This window comes from Prenolepis imparis, unplaced genomic scaffold (genome assembly GCF_030444845.1).
Source record: "Prenolepis imparis isolate NDT839.2.m4 unplaced genomic scaffold, iyPreImpa1.0 SCAF_5, whole genome shotgun sequence".
Lineage (NCBI taxonomy): Eukaryota > Metazoa > Arthropoda > Insecta > Hymenoptera > Formicidae > Prenolepis > Prenolepis imparis.
This window is the reverse complement of record NW_028141163.1, coordinates 7042042-7064527: the sequence shown is the minus strand read 5'-3', so window position 1 is coordinate 7064527 and position 22486 is coordinate 7042042. Positions and strand designations below refer to the sequence as shown.

The window sequence follows — 22486 nt, the reverse complement described above, 5'->3', positions numbered from 1 at the left end:
ATTTGTACGCTGGTGTCTGCATGGTACCCAAAGATTCTGTAAACAATGTACTATTAAAATGTATAATCGATGAATTTTTGGCTCGTCTTAAAATATTAGAAATCGATACTTTTTTACCGCTGACCCTATGCGACGCATCCTTAATTTATGTATAGCAAATGAAAAAGTTTTTACGCTGTTGTCTGCTTGGTACCAAAAGACTCTGTAATCAATGTACTATTAAAATGTATAATCGATGAATTTTTGGCTCGTCTTAAAATATTAGAAATTGATATTTTTTTGACGCGGACTCTGTGCGACGCATCCTTATTTTATGTTTATCATATTAAAAAATTTGTACGCTGGTGTCTGAATGGTACCAAAAGATGAAAAGATAAATATTATAATTGTTGTATAATATGTAATTAACGTACAAGCTTTGGATCTAGAATGCGCTACGAATAATTCGAAACATCATTCTATCTTTGTTCCATATTAGTAGCACATTCTCGACCGCAGCTTATATTGTATAGTTGAAGGAAATAAATGGCGCGCGCGAAGCGCGCGCTTTGTAGTGTTCTAGTATAGAAAAAATGCCGTGTCGCCAGGCGAATAAGTTAATAGCAAAACATATGTTGCAAAGAAGTATGTATTAGGAGACCATATTGTGCGAAGAGGTTTTGAAAAACTCAAAATTTATTGTAAGTTTTACCGACTGTAGATTACGAGTTTTTCTTAGTGTTTGCAATGCTCCACCGTGGCGATAATGTAGTTTTTCAAAATAAACAGAGGTTATAATTTCGAGCTTTCCAAAGCTAATGTTTACAAACAAATTGAAAAACTTCAAGATGTTTGATTATATTATATAATTTGAAATTAATAATGATAAAGCGATAATAGAAATAAAGTGAGAATGAGCGACTATGTTTAAAATAGGTACGCTCTCTTCTTCATAACATATTTATAAAATTTTAGATTAACAATTATATATATATATTGTAGATATCATTTATACATATAATTTGAATAAATATTTTTGTATACAATATATGATTATTTATCTAGTTCAAATAATATAATGTGAAATTGTATTTGTGCATCGAATCGACAGACTTATTACAATTGTTTAAAGTAAATTTTTACCACCAGGTATCTTTGATTTTCAAAATGTTGCATGAGATTTTATTGTCACTTTGGGGATGTTCAACCTGCAGATGATAAAGACAGATGTAAGTATACATATATCATAATCACAATAAAAATAAGATCTTAACTATAACTACATATTATCGTTTTATATATATTACTAATCTCTCTTACAGTCTATAGATCTTGATAAATATCTACATCCTGGGGAATGAGCATAACTCAATAAAATATTAGACATTACGAAGGAATGCAATGTCATAGGAAACTTTATACACACAGTGAACAGTGAGGATACAAAAGATCTCAGAAATATTCAGATAAAATATGTAATACAAATCGCATAATTGTTCTTTGTTCATAATTCGATTCCTTTATATTTTGCAGAATGTGTCACTCTGACCTATAGATACGCGCTGTGTGTAATGGAATGGATCAGGCGCTTGAACCATTTCGTGAAGAAGTAATTGAACTGGAGTGTACAGTCTTGAATGATAATCATACTCCTTCGTCGTTAATCCTCTGCAGTGTTGAAAAATACACTTATTTATTTTCTCTTTTGCATTCTATTTTTCGTGAGGTAACTATATATTTCTTCAGGAATAGAGTTTTATACCAATTGACTTATTATTAATATATTGTAAAGTTTAGATTAATATATTAATATGAAATGACAAATTCAAATTAACAATTAATAAGATTTCGTAGCAATCTTTAATTATTATAAAAATTAGATTAAAATAATATTTTTTAACAGAAATCAGCTGATAACTGTTAAAAATATTAATCGAGTTAAGGAATTATAACATGTTACTTAAAACATTATTTTAATTTTTATAATACTTTCTTATTTTTAAATTTAATTAGCAAATTAATGCTGTAATCAGCTGATTTCTGTCAAAAAATATTAATCAAGTTTAAATAAACTTTATATTATTTTTTTTAAATATTCTTTTTAATATAAAATCGAAGAATGGCGCTCGCGTAGCGCGCGCTTGTGTCTAGTGTTTCCAAATTTTATATATATGTATACACACATATTTATATTCATTTGTTTAATTGCATTGTTTAATATAACCAAATATACTTAATGTATTTGTGTTTTTATTAAAAATATAAAATATTTATAACGCAGTCAATTTTATTATTATACAATAGAATTATACAAAATAATTGGAAAGAAACATTTTTATAAAAACATGTGGGCTGGAGAAGTAAAAAAAGATGTTGTAGCTCTGGTAGTTCATACGTATCCATTGTGTAAAGTAATTGAAATAGTTCATAATATAATATTTTAATTAAAATATTCTAATTTTAATCACAATAAAGAGCTCTTCCTAGCATAGCGACATGCCAGAGGAAATAAAACAGGAGGCCATAGAAACCTGTGTCACTGCTGTAGAAAAATATCCAGAAAATTATGAACACGCAGCTCGCATGATCAAAGATAATTTGGATAAAAAATTTGGACCACCTTTTCAAGTAATTGTTGGAGAAGCTTATGCATGTGCAATTACATATCAAGAGAAAACACTATTGTACATGTTTATTGGAGGTAATACAGCAGTACTTGTATGGAGGACAGTTGCAGGTTTTTGATGAATTATTGATTAAAAAAGACTAAATTGTAATTTTATATATATTATCATGTATATAAATTTTTTAAATATATATAATGTATATCTTACAAAAGAGTATACATTTGATGTTGAATCTTATATATATATATATATATATATATATATATATATATATATATATACAATGCCATACATATTAATTCTCTCATAAAAGTTTTGCCAGAGAAATAAGAAGAAAATATTCAATACAATACATTCATTATTCAATTATTATTTTGTTATGTTTTATCTAGATATATCTGCTTAATATGATATTTCCAATATGCAACTGCATTTAATTATGATGATATAAACGTCCAACTTAAATACAATTAAATAATACAGATTGGACCCATGAATGAGATACATAAAAATATTTTTCTTTTCTTCTTATATCGTTGTCACAATTATACAAATACAAACATCCTTTATGCATTTATATAAATACTTTGAATAAATATCTGTTAAATTAAAAAATGTATTACAATTATTAAAGTTGCTCTATGCAGATTTCCAAATGCATATTGCTAAATTGCCAGCGCAATACATATACAGAAGGTGTTTCAATTGATAAGTTATTTCAAAGCCATAGCCTTCTCCAACGACAGTATGCCACGATGCACCAAATTTCTTATCCATTGTTTCCTTGATCATTCGAGACACGCTCTCATAATTGTCTGCATACTTCTCTGCTGCAGTCACACATAATTCCATTGCTTCTTGTTTCATCTCATCAGACATATCACATTTCTATAAATAAATATCAAAATAAATATATAATCAAATTAATATAATAATAGATCATTTTACTAATTTTAGCAATTTACATATAAATATATATATTTATTTCAGCTGGCTATAAGGAATTTTCATATAATGTAACATATATATATATATATATATATATATATATATATATATAACAATAAAATAAAGCTTTAAAAAATGTAAAGATAAAATTTAAATTTAAAGAGATAAAAAATGACTTTTTAAACATATTTATAAATATATATAACTTTTTTTAAAATATATTGTATAAAATAAATTGTATAAAATATATATATATATATATATATATTTTATACAATTTATACAAATATATATATATATTATGCTCTAAGTTAAATTTGATATATTATTTAATATTTAACAATATATATATTTAATAATATTCATTTAAAAGCCGATAAAAATATATAATTTTGATTTTAAATTTGAAAAATCGATTTAACAATAAATAGCGAAACACGTATATATATATATATATATATATATATATATATATATATATATATATATATTTATATCAACTACCACATTCGCATTTACTTAAGCATCGAAATTATTTTACAAATAAATTAGGCGCGAAAACACATTTTACTTACTCGACAAAGTGGATAGGTGTGAAGAATTTTTACAACATCATCCTTTCTAACTTCGGTCATTATTGTTATTTATTTATACATATAAGCAAATCGCACCCTAGATGATGCTTATACGAATACTCCACACAATGGAATGGTTGCGATGTCTCAGGCGCAAGTCAGTGAGTCATATGGCATGGACGACTTGAGTTGATCGTAAATAAAGAGAAAAATTTTTCATATTAGAGTGTTTGATGAAAAACAAATATTCCTTACTTTTTTAGTATTTATTTTTTATGAAAATTTTTACCATTATTTTTAGCTTGAGTGTATGTATGAATTATAATATAGAAAGTATTCATTTATAGAGTTGCAAATTTAAAAGTAACCAAGAGGTTATCTACAGTGACTTTAATTATGATACATATATGACATTAAAATATTTAGATTATATAATACTGAGAATTCTTTAATGCTTTATGTTTAATGTTGTATGACTTTGCAGAAAATATGTACTATAAATAGAGAATATTAATAATTTGTTTGTTATTTTTTTAAGTTTCATATCAATCCTTTTTTTCTACATAAATTGTGTTTTTTTAAACAGAAAATATTTAGAACATAAGTATCAATTATAAGAAGTCAAATTTGGATAAAAATGGCATCACGATTTAGCGGAGCATTGCAGATTATAAATCTGGATGATTTTATCACTCCATCACAGGTACATAATAATTGATATCATCCTCTGAATTATTCACACACATAATCAAACCATGCTCTAATTTAAAATTATATTACATTGTTACAGGAATGCATTAAACCTATAGAAATGCAATCAAGCAAAAGTAAAATAGGTGCAAAAATAAAAATACAGTCTGATAATTTGGCATTTAATGAAGTAAATATACTTGACATTCACCTATTTATACTGAAAACAAATTGTAATTTAAAACTTCTTATTAAAATCTACTTTATAATATAGATTAGAGAGCCTGAAAAATTGCAAAAAGTTGAAATCACACTCGCAGATTGTTTAGCATGCAGTGGTTGCATTACATCTGCTGAAAGTGTGTTAGTTACTCAACAAAGTCAAGAAGAACTGCTCAGAGTATTTCAGGAAAAGATAACTCAACAAGTGAGTAACATGTATATTATTATAATACATAAATGTTAATTAAATCAGGATTAAAAATAATTTTTTAAAATATAATTTATCATTATATATAAAATCTAAAGAATATTTATAATATTGTCTTTTATAATGAAATATATAACTATAATTAATTATAAACTATATATTTAATTTATTGTATTTTTTAATAATCTTTTGTATTTATACAGAATATGGGAAGTACAGATCTTAAATATATAGTAGTAAGCCTATCAGTGCAACCTGTATTGTCATTGGCGCAGCGTTATAAACTTACACCTGAGCAAACTCTCCATAAATTGGCAGGTTTCTTCTATAAATTGGGAGCTGATGCAGTATTAGATATGACTGTAGCTGATGATTTTGTTTTATTAGAAGCTGCAAAAGAATTCGTCGAACGTTATAAAGCTAATAAGGAGAACATAAAAAATCAATTACCAATGCTATCATCTTCTTGTCCAGGTGAAACAAATGTTTTAATAAAAATACATGTTGGTCATTCTGAAACTTATAAAATTTTAATTTCTATTACAGGTTGGGTATGTTACGCAGAGAAAACTCATGGAAATTTTATATTGCCATATATAAGTGTCACAAAATCACCTCAACAAATCATGGGATCGTTAGTAAAATATCATTTGGGCGAAAATATGGGTCTTTCACCAGAACGAATATATCATGTAACTGTAATGCCTTGTTATGATAAAAAATTGGAAGCTTCTAGAGAAGACTTTTATAATCAGCAAAAAGAGACGAGAGATGTAGATTGCGTTATAACGTCAAGTATGTATATATTAATTTCTATATCAAATCATTTAGATATTATTCAAATTTAAACAAATTTATAATTTATATTATTTTTCAGTTGAATTGGAACAAATGCTCAATAAAGATGGTTTAATATTAAACGAAATAGACGAAGGTGAAATCAAACAACCATTTGGTTCCTGTAACAAAGAAATCGAAAACAAATTGTGGGGTCACAGCGGATCGGGATCAGGTGGTTACGCGGATTTTATTTTCCGTTATGCAGCGAAGAATCTTTTTGACGAGGAGGATGTCGTAGTAGATTTTAAAAATGTTAGAAATCCCGACTTCCAGGAAGCAGAACTGAAGAGAAATGACCAGGTGTTATTAAAGTTTGCTATTATGAATGGATTTAGGAATATACAAAACTTAGTGCAGAAGATGAAAAGAGGCAAATGCGTTTACGACTATGTGGAAATTATGGCATGCCCGTATGGTAACTACTATTTTATTTAAAATAGTTCCTTAATGTTACGTGCCAAATAATCTTGTGAAATATCTTAACGTTGTTATTATTGTTAGGTTGCTTAAATGGTGGAGCACAAATAAGACCTGAAGGAAATATTCAACCCCGAGAACTTGCGTCGATATTAGAAAATGCTTATCATAAACTTCCACTGAGTAAACCCGAGGAAAACACAGTGGTGCAAAATTTGTACAAAACTTGGCTAGGAGGAGAACATACAGATAAAGTTAGCGCATATTTCAGTACACAATACCATGAAATACAAAAGATGAATACAGCGCTTGCAATAAAATGGTAACATAGCAATAACAATGTTATATGTGATTATGCTTTGTATATGTATGTGTATTTAGTATAATTGATTTACATTGGCTAAGATCGACTTATTTTTTGCGGGTGTTTAATAACAAAAATAAATTAATGCTAATCAGTTATTAGACGTATTTAAAATCATAATTTAAATATATGCCAATATATAATATTGATAATAAAAATAAATATTTTGGCTCTTATATAATAAAATAATAAAATCTACTTATATGTACAACAAATTATGTTAATAAACCAAATTATAAACATATTCATTGTGTAAAAAAGTTGTACAATTGTACCTAAAATGTATCATAATAATTTTATATTATAAGTGTTTATTTACACAAGCCATAAAATAACAGATATGATTATCACAATAAATAATATCACGATACGTGTACATATAAATACCCTTTCACAATTCATGTGAATAGTTGTTTAAATACGAGTTATTATTCTCTTATACATGTTAGCTTTTAATAAAGCAACATTTTTCATTTTTAATAAATATTTAACGCTATATATCTTACATATTAATTTTTAAATTGCATTGCTTCACTTAAAATGTGTTGTGTAAATTGTACATGATACATCATGTGACACATATACGCGAATAATTTTCTTAAAAAAAAAATTAATAAAAGAAATTCTATTTGCATTAACATGTGGAATGGAAATATTATTGTGAAACACTTTTAGTGAAACACTCATTGTATGTAATTTTCCTTATTTGCTTCATTTGTCTTTCTTTCTCTGTTTTTATAATTTCAAGTCTTTCTTTGCAACAACTATAGCCACCTTTTTTACTTAAGATTGCAACAATGAATAAACAATTAAGTGGAGCATTATGCCTCCAATTATCTAGAATTTTTGTTATCAAGAAATTCTTCATTTTCATTCATTTCTTTGGACTCTGACTTCTTCAAATCTAAATCTGGATATCCGTCTTCGATATACCTAATGGAATCATGATCCATGTTATTGTCATTTTTGTTTTCACATGTGTCTATTAACCATCCTTGATTGCTATCAATTTCTCTAGAAACAACAAGGAATAGCTCTTTCTCCTTGCTATCTATCTGGTCCTTTAAATATATGAGTAAATCGTTGTCCTAATGTAAGAGAAAATATATAATTAATATTGCACAATATGTATATAAAAAAATATTTATATCTTTCAACAAAATTAATTTCATATTTAATGACCTTTCCTATTAATTGGGGTGAGTCCAGTTTTGAATCAAGATTATAAAAGGCACCGTGAATCTTTTTTAGGGCAATCCAATGACGTCGTTTCAAAGGAAGTAACACAAAACCTAGTTTATATTCAGTTGGAACATTAAGTATAAAACCCTCAATGTTGTCTAGACAAAGACACTTGGGATCCCTATAAAATAAAAATTCTTATTAATGTTCATAATTATAATCATATATGTAATCATATTTCCTGATACAAAAGTACAGACCTACGCTTGTCGAACCATACAGCTTCGCGTCCTCTTCTTTGAAGAGCAGCCATAATAACATTAATATCATAATTGCCAAGTCCTAGTAGTGACTTATGAGGATTAATCCATACATCAGGACTTAAACTGTAACAAATCTGATCTAATTCCTGCTTGCTAAAGCCACGCTCTTGAAACAAATTGTTTAGCGCATGTAACGCACATAGCTCCTTCACCTATAATTTGATTTGTAATCTCATTTAAATTAAAATGTACATAAAGCAAATATATATAGGCATCAATTGAAAAAAAAGCATTAATTTTATTTATCTCTATTAATGTTTAATCAAAAAACGCTTTCTGTTGTATTGTGATGTTTTTATGCAACAAAGTGTGTAACACAATAATCTATAAAAAAAAGAATATACAATAACATTTTATATTTTTCATTATCAAAACTTACTTGTCTCTCATGATATATGGATCCAGTCATATCAGTCGCCGTGCTTGCAACCATTGTAACTACATAATTTTTTCAGTCCTCTGTAATGTGTTGGTATTTTTCTTCACAGAAACTTCGAAAATTTTAATACCGAATAAATGACATCAGCGAGTCCTTTGGCTGGAACCAACACACCTTAATAATTCACGATCACTCTGTTATTATGATCGACGATTTCATGTGTAAAGAGGCGATAAATATGTCATTCGGATTCGGAAAAGTGCATATACAATAATTGTGGGAGAAGAGTGACTGCGAATTTTGTATTAAAAATCTTGACTGATATGGTAATCAGTATAGATACAAAGTGTATTTCTTCTACCTATTTATCTCTTGATATTGGTCTCATGACAGATGACAGCTCGAAAGAAAAGTGCGAAAATATTCTAAATAAAAACCCACAAGAGAGTTTCGACTTTTCAACTTCTTCCGATCGAGCTACTTCGTACATGGGGACAACCGAATATGGCGTCATAATATCTAGAGACTTTTTAATTAGAGCGCATTATAAGACAGCAACTTACGATTGGTTCCGCCATTTTTTGTCAAATCGCCCTAGGTTTTTTATTCACCAATCAGGACGAAGATTTCTTTATCGTGATTGGTCAATTAGATGCTTTACATACTATCTTTTTGTAGAATTTTGATAAAAAATGGCGGATAGTGTTTGTTGTGACGTGACTCTTATTAAAGAGTCTCTATCTCTAGATGCCGATATAACTTGAATGAAAAGAAGGTTATATATTTATAGAACGCATAGCATCTTTTTGCGAGACATTCAATGTACGTGAAAACTTTCTGAGAGAACAAGCGGCACTGAAACTGACCTCCAAGATGGAATTTGTGTCCTCTGATGAAGAGGAGCTTCGCAAGAAAGATATCAAAGAGAGAGATAGCTTTGCTAATCGTCTCAGAGCCAAAGATGAAAGCAAAACACGCAAAATTGCCATGCCTAGTGGTTCTGGAGCCGGTAAGTTGCATAGAGAATATCTCGTTTCTTTGCCTTCGAATCTTAACTAAAATAGCTATTAGAGACAACAAAATTAATATCATACATATTTACAACGTTCTATATAAGTTCTTCATTTTAAAATTTATATTTTCTGTTCTTGCAGCTGAAGCAGCTAAGAGGCTCAAAATTATGGAGATTGATGCAAAAGAGAAGCTGGTACCAAAATTGAGAATCGAGTCTCGTAGAAAATATTTGGAGAAACGTAAAGAAGACAAAGTTGCAGAATTAGAAGCTGACATTCTTGATGACGAATATCTATTTAACGATGAAATGTAATTTTTATGGAAATATTTAACTTTTTCATATAATTAACTTTAACAATATAATTATCTAATATATTTTTCTAACAGTTTAACAGAAAAGGAAAAGCATGAAAGAGCTAGTAAGAAACAATTATTATATTTGGCAAAAGAGCATGAGAAGGCAAGAGAGCTTGAGCGTATCCAGCGTTATCACATGCCTCTTGAGAAGGGTAAGATGGAACCAGAACCTGATATTGACAAAGAACCACCGCAGTCGGAACAGAGCAAATGGGAATCAGATCAGATATCATCAGCTGTTTTTCGTTTTGGTGCTAAAGATAGGAAAGGTATATATTGTTAACCATTAAAAGCAAGTAATTATTTCTGTAATATTTTCTCTTAGCTTAAATAATATTATAATTCTTTTTTGTAGCTCAACAAGAATACAGTCTTCTCATGGAGGACGAGATGATAGAATTTGTTCAAGTGTTACATATGCCAGGGCATGATAGGGAGAAAAAACGTGAGGAAAGTCCACCTGCGCACGTTAAAAGTTTGCAAACGATACAGGAAACAAAAAAGAGTCTCCCTATTTATCCTTTCAGAAAGGATTTGATACAAGCTATCAAGAATCATCAGGTAAATAAGTAAGATATCGGAACGTCATGGGTGATGAATAATATTATAGAATACAAGAGGCATTGCATTTTTGAATACCAGGTTTTGATAATAGAAGGTGAAACGGGATCGGGAAAAACCACACAGATTCCACAGTATTTGTATGAATCTGGATTTGCAGAGGACGGTAAGATTATCGGATGCACCCAGCCGCGGCGTGTAGCGGCGATGTCGGTGGCTGCAAGAGTAGCCCACGAAATGGCTGTTAAACTGGGCAATGAAGTTGGCTATGCCATTCGTTTCGAAGATTGTACGTCGCATCGCACCCGTATTAAGTATATGACTGACGGTACATTGCACCGAGAGTTCCTCAGTGAACCTGATTTGGCGTCGTATAGGTATATATTTATGAGCATTGCTAATAAAATCGAAAATAAGAATTATTAAGACAAAAACATAAAGTTGAATGGAAAAATGAAATGAAAAAAGAATAAGAAAATAAGAATGAATAAGAAAAATTAAAAATAATTGTGAATAATGTTTTAGAAAATTAAAATTATGTGTCGATATTATTCAGAAACATTGAATCTTTTAATATATATTGATAAATTATTATGATACGTTTTTTTTTTCCATTTTTAGCGTAATGATAATTGATGAAGCACACGAACGGACTTTACATACCGATATATTATTTGGATTAGTGAAAGACATTGCGAGGTTTCGTCCCGATTTAAAGCTGTTAATATCATCGGCTACGTTGGATGTTACAAAGTTTAGTGAATTTTTCGACGATGCACCTATATTTAGGATACCAGGACGCCGTTTTCCCGTCGATATTTACTATACAAAAGCACCGGAATCAGATTATATTGAAGCATGTGTAGTTTCCATTCTTCAAATTCATACAACACAACCACGGGGTGATGTACTGGTATTTTTAACTGGACAAGAGGAGATCGAAACATGCCAGGAAATATTACAAGAAAGAGTGAGAAGACTGGGTAGCAAGTTAGCGGAACTCCTAATTTTACCCGTCTACGCGAATTTACCAAGCGACATGCAAATCAAGATATTTCAACCAACTCCACCTGGTGCGAGAAAGGTAGTATTTCTCTTGAAAAATTATACAATATATTTTTTAAATTATGTACATATAAAATTTCAATTTTTATTTTTAAGGTTGTATTAGCGACTAATATAGCAGAGACTTCATTGACTATAGACAACATAGTGTATGTGATAGATCCTGGCTATGCAAAGCAAAATAATTTCAATCCACGCACCGGTATGGAAAGCTTAATAGTTGTACCAATCAGTAAAGCATCTGCGAGTCAGGTAATATTTCTCTTAAAACACTTTACAATGTTTTTTTTAAATTATACATATACAATTTAAATAAGAGTAAAAAATGGAATTTTAGAGAGCGGGACGTGCTGGTAGAGTAGCACCTGGCAAGTGCTTCCGCCTCTACACAGCTTGGGCCTATCAGCACGAACTTGAAGACAGCACTGTGCCCGAAATTCAAAGAATTAATCTCGGTAAGAATTAACAAAAATATACAAAGTTACATTATGAAATTGTAAAAATATATTTTTATATTCTTTAAATTTAATGATCAAAATATTTTATTTATATAGGCAATGCAGTACTTACTCTGAAAGCTCTCGGGATCGATGATCTAATGCATTTTGATTTCTTGGATCCTCCGCCACCCGAGACATTGATCTTAGCACTGGAACAGCTCTATGCATTGGGCGCGTTGAATCATCGCGGAGAACTAACAAAACTCGGACGTAGAATGGCTGAATTTCCGCTGGATCCAATGATGGCAAAGATGCTATTAGCCAGTGAAAAATACCGCTGCTCCGAAGAGATAGCGACTATCGCAGCTATGCTCTCGGTAAATGGCGCTATTTTTTATAGGCCAAAGGACAAAATTATACACGCAGATGCTGCGCGCAAAAATTTTTACGTACTTGGCGGAGATCATTTGACACTACTCAATGTATACAATCAATGGGCACAGAGTGATTTCAGTACACATTGGTGTTACGAAAATTTTATACAACACAGGTATGTTAATCAGTGATTAGCAGTAATAATATTACATATATAACAAAGTTTCATAAAATAAATTTGTTATGATTTGTCTTCCAGATCTATGAAACGAGCAAGAGATGTTAGAGAACAGCTAGTAGGCTTAATGCAGCGTGTAGAAATGGAATTAGTCTCAGGGATCGCAGAAACAATTAATATTAGAAAGGTATATACACACGCATACACACACACAAGTTAAATTATTTTATTTTACAAAGTAATGGAAATATTTTGTTTAGGCTATTACAGCTGGTTATTTTTATCACGTGGCACGGTTATCAAAGGGTGGACATTATAAGACTGCAAAACATAATCAAACAGTTGCGATACATCCAAACAGCTCTTTATTCCAGGAGCTTCCACGCTGGCTTCTTTATCATGAACTTGTGTTTACTACCAAGGAATTTATGCGTCAGGTATATATAAAAATATAATTGTTTTGCTTAAATTCAAAACTGTTTGTAAGTTTAAAAAAAAGTAAGTTAAAAAAAGTTATGTTGTTGATATTCGAAAAAACGTATGTTGAATAGGTGACAGAAATTGAAAGCAAATGGCTATTGGAAGTGGCGCCTCATTATTATAAACCTAAAGAGATAGAAGACTCAACGAACAAGAAGATGCCTAAAGTTACGGGCAGAGCACGGCCAGATGGTACAAATTAAATAAATATAATTCCGTACTGTTACTCAACTGTGATATTAAATTACATTTTATACAATGTACACATAAAAACAAAGGTCATAGCCTGTATTCAATTAATAATTTCCTAAATTCAATTGTTGCTTGAAATGTTATTCTGCAACAAGTTATTCTGTTGATTTTAATTCAAGTGTTCTGCAATAAATTATTCTGTTGGTTTTATTTCACATACACATGCTTTATAAAACTTTTTACTTGAAAATTAAAACATATAAAGAAAGTTTTGATAGAAATAGAATATCTTTAGAAAACCTAATATTAATGTTTTTACATAAATCAAATACAGTTTTATTATAATCTATTTCATCAAAGCTAGCAAAAACGTGAATGTTTTTGACCAACAAACCGCGATTAAAAATACGCGCTTAAGCGTAAGTATTCAAAGAAATTTCAATAAACAATATTTGATATCATTAGTTTCATGTGTGATATATGCAAGCAGTTGGATTATACTACCTATATAATAGTAAATAATAATATGCGCACTCTCTATTCAAAATTTAAAACACTAGAACAACAGTCTACAATTCATCATTCTTCAATTTTATATTAAAAAGAATGATATTTAAAAAAAATATATAAAGTTTATTTAAACTAGAATAATATTTTTTGACAAGATATCAGTTTATTGAGAAGCGTTAATATGCTAATTAATTTTGAAGTAATATGTTAAAAATATTAAAATAGTGATGTTATAAATATAAATAATATGTATAATACTTTATCTACGATTATATATAAATACTTTTTGACAGAAATCAGCTGATAACTGTCAAAAATATTAATCGAGTTTAAAGTATTATAACATTTTTAATTTTATAACATTATTTTAAAATTTAATTAGCAAATTAACGCTTTAATCGGCTGATTTGAACGCTTTCAACTGAAAGCGTTAATTTGGTAATTAAATATTAAAATAATAATTAAAATATTAAAATAATTGTCACTTCAATTCTTACTCGATTAAATGAATATATATTAAATGAGTATATTATGCGAAAAATGCGTTTCGAGATCTATCATCGCAATATGTATATATATATAGTTGGATTTATGTCACTTCGATTCTTACTTAAAATGCATTTATCAATAAACACTGCATTTCCTATATTTTAAATCTTTTTCTCATTTTTTTCTTATTATTTCTTATTCTAATAGCATATATGTAATGTAAATTAAAAGTGCATAATTTCTTCTTCATTGATTTTTTCATGGAAAATGTGAATATAGAGTCGATTACTAAATTACGCTGGATACAATTAGATAGTTTAGATTTAGAGGATGAAGAAGAATTAAATCTCATCGTTTTATGCTTTTAAAACAGAAAATCAGATGAGTCATAAGAAAAATATCTGTAAAGAAAATATACTTTTCTTAATAATTTATTTTATATTGCGTGTTTACAGAATGCACATAATGTTAATTAGAATATAAATCAGAATACATATATATATGTATATAAGAACAACTCTAACATATAGATGCTTCTATAATAATATTATATCATTGTATAGAGAATATATATTATATAGATATATTTTAGATTTATACTTTATTATATATGAATATATATATATATATACACACAATTATCATGCATAAATTAAGACTAAAATATATTATGATAACTATAAAAATAATGTATAACGATATAATAAAATAAGACAGACTAAACATTGATATATCAAATGTGTGTGTATATTTTATATTATTGTTTATCCTATCTTTTTATTGAATAAAAATTTTTTTGAATAATCACTTAAATCGAAAGAAACAGTGACATCAATAAATTGGTTTTTTTTTTTTAGGCTTTCTCTTTAAAAATGTTCATTTTCAAAATAATATTAGCAATTCATACTCTAAATAGTACTTTCTTATCTTATACAAACTTGATAGAATATCCTGGCTGATTAGACTTTTACTTGTAAAGATTATATGTCTTTGCTTCTTGTTTGTCCAATCTTACAATCTTGAAATTAGTAAGATAGATCAGAATAATTTCTCTTCACCAATTCCACGTTATTTAACTTATATGAGTGTAAAGATTATATTGTTTTAAAATGGTCCATATCCTGTAACATTTTATATCATATTACATGTCCAACACAATAAATATTATATATCATATTTATACAATATCTATATTTACTTGGGTTTGGGGGTGGAGGTCCTAATCTGTACATATCCGGAGGCATAAATCGGGGGGCGAATGGTCTGACTGGTGCCATTAGACCAGAATGTCGGCCTCTTCCCATAGGAGGAACCTGTCCTCTAAATGGAACCATAGGGCTTACTACAATTGGTCTCGGAGGAAGATTCTGGAAGTTATTAAGAAATAAGTCCAATTAACTGTATAGAGATGTTAGATTAAAAATAAGATTTATATGATTTATATACATAACTCACATAATAGATAGGCACGTGTATTGGCGGTTCGATATAATGTGGTGCTACATCTCTTCGTTCTCTCGATCTATCTCTATCTCTATCTTTATCTCTACCTCGGTCTCTTCTTTCACGAGAATGTTCACTTGATCTGTCACGATATCTGTCACGATAAGATCTTTCCATGATCGATCTGTAATAAGAGTAATAAATGTAATAATAATTACAATAAAAACTAATACCACTCAAAGTATTTTCAAAGAAAGAATAGTATCTTTTTTGGTTCGCCTCTTTTGCAAGTAAATCAATTAGTACAATTAATCTAATAATATATTTAGTAAAAAAAAACTAGAGTTATATTAATATCGCTAGTACGAAAATCAAAGGATCTGTTTTAAAAATAATCGACAAAATTAGCCAAATTTTTTTTTTATTTATTAGATGTTAATACGACGTTTCTTTGACAAAGTTTCATACCGACACCACACTATCTAATGATGTAATTCGAACAATTTTTATCAAATTTATACTTGAAAAGGACCACAACCATATGGTCGAAACGTCGTATTAACATCTAATAAATAAAAAAAAATATATTTAGTGTTAAATATTTTTAAATGATAATAATAATGATAGTTTAAATTAAAATAATAAAAGTGCCAAATTGTTAATAATAACAAATATCGATAATTCCATACCTGGAATGTGATTTGCGTTCTCGAGAACGCGAACGATTGGTGATGTATTTATGTACATCTCTTTCTGGATATTTATCTTTATATTCTCTGTGCCTCTCTATGCTACTTCGCCTAGAACATAGTAGAAATCTATTTTTCAAAAATCTAAACTTATTACGAGTTAGTTTCTTTTAGATACTATAACATTTGTTTTTTTTTCTTTTATTTGCTTTAAAGTAATTTAAAAATATTATTGCTATAAAAAAAATAAAAAGTTAGGTACTTCATCAATAAATAACTAAGGATACATCTTTTACCCGTTATTTTTATGATGATCATGGAATTCTGTCCTGTTATCTTGACGTTTTGAATCCGTATGATATCTAAAATGGGAAAAGAAAAATTTTAGAAATGTTTTAAATGTTTTAATGAAGCGAATGTACTTGAGAATTAAACAAACCTGGATTGATGGGAAGGTAGATATCCGGAACTATAAGTAGGACTCGACGATGAAGAACGTTTCTTAGAAGTCTGCGGCTTACTCGAAACTGTAAATGTTAAAGTATGGGAATTTTTTATAAATGTTACGTTGATATTTAGGACTTATAAAACGTTAAAAACTGAAAACTTAAATATTAATTTGTTTATCGATACACAAGTGTTATTTTGCTCAAATTAAATAAAGGTTAAATCTACAAATGGAATTTGCATCCACAATTTTGGCTTGGCATTCTGTACACAACATGACATTCTGTACACACACTCACACAGGAATCCGATTTTTTACATTTTTAGAGAGTTTAGAATAGTCTAAGAAACATCAAACATAATTTTACAAATTCATTAATTTGTAGTTAAATTAAAACAATAAAATTTTAAATATAAATAATTTAGTAATTATTTCTATAATGCATACCTGACTGCTCCCCATCTACGGCTACAATCGTGCGTCGCTCCTCCACTTCATCAATTTTAGTTGCATCTCCTTTTAGTTCTTCTCTGTCGAATATTGGTTTAGATCCTTCTCCTATATAGTTTAATTACAGCTTTTAATAATACAATTCAGTTATGCATCAAGCAAAAAAATTTGGCTATTATATTTCTTTCAACTATAAATTAGGCGATATTCTTCATTTTTAAATTATCTTCTATCCGTTATTTTTAGCTAATATTGTAACATCAACAATATTTATGGATATTATGCTTTAAACGATAATAAAGATATTTGCAATTTTAGCACATAAATTTAGTATTTACAAATATAATTGCAAGCAAGTAAAATATCTTATGTGCGATTTCAATCCCAAGTATTAAAAATTTTTGCAATAAAAGGAGATTAAATAAAAAGAAATAATAATAAAAAATAAAGTGCAATGATATAAAGTTTCTTATATCATTAATAAAATTTCGTTAATAAGATTTTGAGAAAAGTAACAACATTTTTCTTGCTTGTCATATTAAAATAATAAAATATGAGTTATTATATGTGTAATAGAGATTCACACACTTTTTAAATAATTAAAACTTATAAAATATATTTTTTATAAAAATAAAATTATGCTAACTGAATTAGTGGATTATTGCATGTGAAATGCTGTTTTAATTTCAGTGATTTTAGAATCTTTATAAGGAAAAATACAAATCATTGAAAAAAATTTAGAAAAGTAATTATTCTTCTATATTAATTAGCAATTATCTGACAATTATATGACTTTGTTATCAAATTTGAAATTTATATTTGCATAAATTTAAATGTAATAATTGATTATCGAAAAACGTTTACTTTATACATTCTATATATAAAGCATAAACTTTTAAACAACATTTTCTATGCAACAATCCAATACATAAAATCAGATCTTTGATAAAATCTGATTAGATTAATTAAATGATAGTAAATAGTATTATATCTTCAGGAAGGATGACTATATCAATCTAACTCATCTTCCAGAAAATATATCTTCCATGTCGTGTAATGTCGTAAAATATATATCTAAGTATTTTTGTTAAACTTTTTAAATTAACATTCCCCTTTTATTTTTAAATAATTGATTAATTAATTATATTTTAATTCTATGGTTATATACTGTCTTTATATCCAGTGACTCCGTCTTTGCCATTCATAACAAGAATCTTCATTGTTAATTGATTTGCTCTCTTCCAGTGGCGTGTTCTTAAATCCATCCAAATCATTCTTATGAATTGATGGTTCTTTTCTTTTTATATTTTCGTCTTAAATACTTTATTGTTAAAAAAAAAAAGTCTGATTAAAAAGTATCCGATCTTTTTTTTTTTTTTTTGTGACAACTAGCTGCAGCCCGCTGCAGTGACAGAATTAACACAGCATACAACCTTGAAGCAAATGTTGTCCAATTGATATGTACAGGTCTTTAAATGTAATCATTAAAAGTTAATTGTATAATTATTTTTTCATATGTCATTCTTTCTAAGTCTAACTATGTCATTTAATGTGACATAAGTACATAAGTATAATTATTAATATATATATATATATATTATAATTAAAAAATGCTTTTGCATTCCTGTATTTAAGCCAATTTTAAAAACAATATGCAATAAAGGAAAAACATTTCTATACCTGTTTTCGAACATCTTTACTTGTTTTCTGTGGTATTAATTCTGAAGAACTTTATCTTCATTATTGTGTACATTGTAGACTTTTCGGTCGTTAATTCAATTTCTTTTCACATCCTTTTCACATCAGTGATCGACATACAGTAATATCTGTGAAGCAAATATTGTCCAATTATTATATATACCAGTCTTTAAATATAATGGTTGAAAGTTAATTGTGTAATTATTTTTCAGACATCATTCCTTATAAGTTTAATTGTGTCATTTAATGTGACACAAATATTAAGTATTAAAAGATGTTTTTATAAAGACCAAAAGTAAAATTTCTTTACAAATATTCTATATTTATTTTGAAAATTAATCATAAAAAATTATATTACTATATATTATTCTCTATATTTAACAAAAGTTACAATGTATTTAATTTGTTTATATATGAGAAAAATCGTCTTTAAAAAATTATACATTTCAATTTTATTGTGTTTAATCAATTTTAATATGAACAAATCTTTATAAGTATATTTCCGTATTTGTTTTCATAATTTTGATCTTTTCTATTCTTACTTTTCTTATTGTTAGATATATTAATTTTCTCATCAAAGTTTATGGACTTTCTCTTCGAAGTTGTAATCTCTCTCAGTTCCTCCTTTGCTCGAACATTTGCCTTACAGCTCATGGAAACATTGAATCACATGTATCTTTGTTTTGTCCAAAAAGGTCATTCGTCAATCGTCCACCCGTCAATCGATGATATCTTCTTGGAGCTCTATCTGATTTTGTGTACAAAGTAATTTTTTTTATAAAAGTAAATCCATTGAGCAACATATAATAGAACTTTTATATGATGTAATAAGAACTTATCGTCACTATTTTGATAAAGATTTTTGTTCAGATTTGACTATAATTTAATTCTCAGACTATTCATACATTATAATACCAGAATGATGTCTACTAAAATTCTATTAGAGAATTCCCTAATATTTTAGATAAAAAAGAAATTCCTGAAAAATACTAAATTTTCTAAGTTTCTTCATGAAGCAGACATCCCAAGTGCTGGATGATAATTTTTACAAAAGATAAAATTTTTAGAAAAATGTAAAATTTCAGAAGTCAATATTTTAACATCTCTTCAACTGAAGAATACAAATTTTCAGCATTAATACTTCGTTGTAGTTCAGTAATAGATCCTTTTATAGAAATATTTCAATGAAAAAAATCAACTTTGATAATAAAAACAAAATTATCAAAGAACATTTTTTTTATAATTTCCTGAGTCCTAATATTCTATAAGAAAATTTCCTAATTTTTTTAGGTAAACAGGAAATCCCTGAAGTATACTAAGCTTTCAGAATTTCTTCAAAAAGTAGATATCTTCTGTGCTAGATAATTATCTCTGTAAAAAAATTTAGAATACTGTATAATTTCAGAAGTCAATATTTTACCGTCTCTTCTCTTGAGGACTACATCTTCGGCATTAAGTATACTTCGTTGTAGTTCAGTAGTAATAGGTCCTTTTATAGGAATATTCCTGCGAATATCAACTTTAATACGACGTAGTTCCGTAGTACTAATTTGTATGCCCTCAGCACCTTTGAACAAAGGTACTGACCCACTTGTAGACCCATCTAATCTAAAGAAAATTCAATCATAATGTATTAAATTAATTATAACTATAACATTTTTTACATTAACCAGATCTTTTCAGGAAAAGATCTCAGGAGGACATTTCTATTTTTAAATATGCCCTCAAAAATTACATTTTGCTTTTATTTTTATACAATTTTATTTTTCTTGTTCTATTTTGATAATAAAACATCATGCTTTTTTATATATTATAGTATTTAAAGTATAATAAAGTATTAAAGTATTTTTTATATTAAAAGTCTATTAATTGTCTCAACCATCTGATTTTTATTTGTTAAAATAATGAATAATATAGTACATGCATTAATCAAATAATTTTAAATTTATGATGGAATAGAATGCTGTAATAAATATTAATAGTTTATACTGTACTGTAATTTTCTTCATAGTTTTTTATCATTTGTTATTTTTATTAATTTTTTTTCTCTTTATTAAAGCGCTTTCCAGACATTTTGACAAATTTTTTTCTGTGTATAATTAGTTTATTTTATAATCAGTATCAGTAAATACTACGTAAAAAATGTATATACATATACAGCCATACATGTTTAAAACTTACTTGTCAAACAATGTACCAGATTTAGAAGCACTTGTCACAGATCTTCCTCTAGGCTGGTAGTGTGAAGGAGACTTACTACCGCTTTTGCTTCGACTACGATGTGAAGATTTATGTTCATCATATCCTAAAGTTTGTGCACGTTTTCTCTCATACTCTAAAATTTTTTGCTCTTTTAATTTTTCATGTTGTCTTTGTAGTTCTTGCTGACGTTGCCATTCACGTCTACGTCTTTGTCTTTCTTCTTCGGTCCTTGAACGTAAAATTGAATGAACATCGTTGTCTTCATTACGAGCAGATCTTGATTCGTCATGTCGCCGAACATTGGTTGATCGTGTTGGATTCATTGGTGATAATATGATGCACAGTAAAATTTATTGCTGTAACCATAATTGAAAATTTATTTTATATATATATATATATATAAATTTGATCAATATTGTGATTATATTATTAAAATAAAAGTAATTATAAAAATATCCTAATAATTAAATGAATATTAAACAAGTTTATTGATATATAGTATAAGCTGAAATCACAAATCATTAATTCTAGAATATTTTGAGGTAATCTTTCTTTTCTTTTTTAAAATATCTCTGTACATATTTGAATATATATTTTACACTATGGAAAAGAACAATATTTCATAAATATTTATGTCTATAATTATTTTAGAACGTATAACTACTTTATCATTACAAAAATTGCTCTTTTAATCTTCATAGAAAGATTTAAAAGAAAACATAATTTGAATTCTTCATTAAAATAGAATAAAGTCTTTTATTAATGATATCTAACATGATCCTGTACATTTTAAGAGAAACTGATCAAACCTATAAATCTTACAGCACCTGTGTAGAAGACAGTAATGGCAGGCAGAGTAGAGATTATAAACCACGCCGAAAATAGAATCAACGAAATAATAATTTCAAGTCAAAATAGATAATCTTCCAAATAAATTAATAGCAAGTTTTTTTTACATGGAAAATCCAATCAAATAATTAAAATTTATTTTTGATCTTATAGCTTCTCACTCTCAAACTACACAATTATCAAACAGTAACCAAGTATCTCTTTATTTTATACAGAATTGAGAATTCTTCGAGTCGTTCAGCAGGGCTGCGTTCGGAAACGTCACCCGAGTGCATTCCCTCTCTTTCTATCA

The 22486-nt window shown here is 27.8% G+C and overlaps 6 protein-coding genes across 14 annotated transcripts; 3 read left to right on the top strand and 3 right to left on the bottom strand.

Annotated features, from left to right (window-relative positions):
• The first annotated feature begins 728 nt into the window (after positions 1-728).
• Positions 729-2819, top strand: LOC145936097 (dynein axonemal light chain 4-like). 3 transcript variants are annotated; one of them, XM_083037992.1, is made up of 5 exons: positions 732-915; positions 1129-1208; positions 1302-1413; positions 1513-1705; positions 2467-2819. In XM_083037992.1, the coding sequence occupies exons 4-5, from the start codon at positions 1556-1558 to the stop codon at positions 2722-2724; spliced, it is 408 nt and encodes a 135-aa protein (XP_082894118.1). In that variant the 5' UTR covers positions 732-915; positions 1129-1208; positions 1302-1413; positions 1513-1555; the 3' UTR covers positions 2725-2819. The 3 variants fall into 3 exon arrangements, with proteins under 3 accessions (XP_082894119.1, XP_082894118.1, XP_082894120.1); XM_083037993.1 differs by lacking the exon at positions 1302-1413 and having other exon boundaries at positions 729-915; XM_083037994.1 differs by lacking the exons at positions 732-915; positions 1129-1208; positions 1302-1413 and having other exon boundaries at positions 1560-2390.
• A 121-nt stretch (positions 2820-2940) lies between these two features.
• On the bottom strand, positions 2941-4294 carry LOC145936098 (dynein axonemal light chain 4). The gene is made up of 2 exons (XM_083037995.1): positions 4130-4294; positions 2941-3494 (listed from the first exon to the last, which is right to left on the bottom strand). The coding sequence occupies exons 1-2, from the start codon at positions 4187-4189 to the stop codon at positions 3246-3248; spliced, it is 309 nt and encodes a 102-aa protein (XP_082894121.1). The 5' UTR covers positions 4190-4294; the 3' UTR covers positions 2941-3245.
• On the top strand, positions 4245-7088 carry LOC145936095 (putative cytosolic Fe-S cluster assembly factor AGAP009023). 3 transcript variants are annotated; one of them, XR_014425325.1, is made up of 9 exons: positions 4300-4437; positions 4716-4832; positions 4920-5009; positions 5094-5246; positions 5453-5723; positions 5796-6044; positions 6127-6261; positions 6363-6504; positions 6591-6731. XR_014425325.1 is itself a non-coding variant. In XM_083037987.1 (8 exons), the coding sequence occupies exons 2-8, from the start codon at positions 4767-4769 to the stop codon at positions 6830-6832; spliced, it is 1449 nt and encodes a 482-aa protein (XP_082894113.1). In that variant the 5' UTR covers positions 4245-4324; positions 4716-4766; the 3' UTR covers positions 6833-7088. The 3 variants fall into 3 exon arrangements, 2 of the variants coding, with proteins under 2 accessions (XP_082894113.1, XP_082894112.1); XM_083037987.1 differs by having other exon boundaries at positions 4245-4324; positions 6127-6504; positions 6591-7088; XM_083037986.1 differs by having other exon boundaries at positions 6127-6504; positions 6591-7088.
• A 99-nt stretch (positions 7089-7187) lies between these two features.
• On the bottom strand, positions 7188-9263 carry Josd (Josephin domain containing). 3 transcript variants are annotated; one of them, XM_083037991.1, is made up of 5 exons: positions 9116-9263; positions 8755-8928; positions 8313-8527; positions 8053-8233; positions 7188-7958 (listed from the first exon to the last, which is right to left on the bottom strand). In XM_083037991.1, the coding sequence occupies exons 2-5, from the start codon at positions 8806-8808 to the stop codon at positions 7704-7706; spliced, it is 705 nt and encodes a 234-aa protein (XP_082894117.1). In that variant the 5' UTR covers positions 8809-8928; positions 9116-9263; the 3' UTR covers positions 7188-7703. The 3 variants fall into 3 exon arrangements, with proteins under 3 accessions (XP_082894117.1, XP_082894116.1, XP_082894115.1); XM_083037990.1 differs by having other exon boundaries at positions 8755-8913; XM_083037989.1 differs by having other exon boundaries at positions 8755-9263.
• Positions 9264-9505: 242 nt separating this feature from the next.
• L(2)37cb (DEAH-box helicase 16 lethal (2) 37Cb) lies at positions 9506-14141 on the top strand. Its single transcript, XM_083037404.1, has 12 exons — positions 9506-9763; positions 9909-10077; positions 10156-10394; positions 10481-10686; positions 10768-11063; positions 11308-11770; positions 11848-12003; positions 12089-12206; positions 12306-12741; positions 12826-12931; positions 13005-13181; positions 13296-14141. Exons 1-12 carry the CDS (start codon positions 9628-9630, stop codon positions 13425-13427), a joined length of 2634 nt encoding a protein of 877 aa, XP_082893530.1. The 5' UTR covers positions 9506-9627; the 3' UTR covers positions 13428-14141.
• Positions 14142-14830: 689 nt separating this feature from the next.
• LOC145935795 (uncharacterized) lies at positions 14831-22349 on the bottom strand. Of its 3 annotated transcripts, none has more exons than XM_083037406.1 (10): positions 22155-22349; positions 21325-21701; positions 20564-20751; positions 17443-17553; positions 16987-17074; positions 16844-16909; positions 16548-16658; positions 15871-16042; positions 15614-15782; positions 14831-15536 (listed from the first exon to the last, which is right to left on the bottom strand). In XM_083037406.1, the coding sequence occupies exons 2-10, from the start codon at positions 21666-21668 to the stop codon at positions 15520-15522; spliced, it is 1266 nt and encodes a 421-aa protein (XP_082893532.1). In that variant the 5' UTR covers positions 21669-21701; positions 22155-22349; the 3' UTR covers positions 14831-15519. The 3 variants fall into 3 exon arrangements, with proteins under 3 accessions (XP_082893532.1, XP_082893533.1, XP_082893531.1); XM_083037407.1 differs by having other exon boundaries at positions 22168-22349; XM_083037405.1 differs by having other exon boundaries at positions 22173-22349.
• Between the last annotated feature and the right edge of the window lie 137 nt (positions 22350-22486).

Bases quoted from the DNA above. Each gene is read 5' to 3' on its own strand.
- LOC145936097 (XM_083037993.1), top strand. From the start codon at position 1,556: ATGGATCAGGCGCTTGAACCATTTCGTGAAGAAGTAATTGAACTGGAG. The intron at 1,706-2,466 runs GTAACTATATAT...AGCTCTTCCTAG, and splicing joins TGCATTCTATTTTTCGTGAG to CATAGCGACATGCCAGAGGA.
- LOC145936098 (XM_083037995.1), bottom strand. From the start codon at position 4,189: ATGACCGAAGTTAGAAAGGATGATGTTGTAAAAATTCTTCACACCTAT. The intron at 3,495-4,129 runs GTAAGTAAAATG...ATTTATTTATAG, and splicing joins ACACCTATCCACTTTGTCGA to AAATGTGATATGTCTGATGA.
- LOC145936095 (XM_083037987.1), top strand. From the start codon at position 4,767: ATGGCATCACGATTTAGCGGAGCATTGCAGATTATAAATCTGGATGAT. The intron at 5,010-5,093 runs GTAAATATACTT...TTTATAATATAG, and splicing joins ATAATTTGGCATTTAATGAA to ATTAGAGAGCCTGAAAAATT. The intron at 5,247-5,452 runs GTGAGTAACATG...GTATTTATACAG, and splicing joins AGGAAAAGATAACTCAACAA to AATATGGGAAGTACAGATCT.
- Josd (XM_083037989.1), bottom strand. From the start codon at position 8,808: ATGGTTGCAAGCACGGCGACTGATATGACTGGATCCATATATCATGAG. The intron at 8,528-8,754 runs GTAAGTTTTGAT...ATCAAATTATAG, and splicing joins CCATATATCATGAGAGACAA to GTGAAGGAGCTATGTGCGTT. The intron at 7,959-8,052 runs GTCATTAAATAT...CTCTTACATTAG, and splicing joins CACCCCAATTAATAGGAAAG to GACAACGATTTACTCATATA.
- LOC145935795 (XM_083037406.1), bottom strand. From the start codon at position 21,668: ATGAATCCAACACGATCAACCAATGTTCGGCGACATGACGAATCAAGA. The intron at 16,043-16,547 runs GTATGGAATTAT...CTCTTATTACAG, and splicing joins GAACGCAAATCACATTCCAG to ATCGATCATGGAAAGATCTT. The intron at 15,783-15,870 runs GTGAGTTATGTA...AATAACTTCCAG, and splicing joins TACACGTGCCTATCTATTAT to AATCTTCCTCCGAGACCAAT.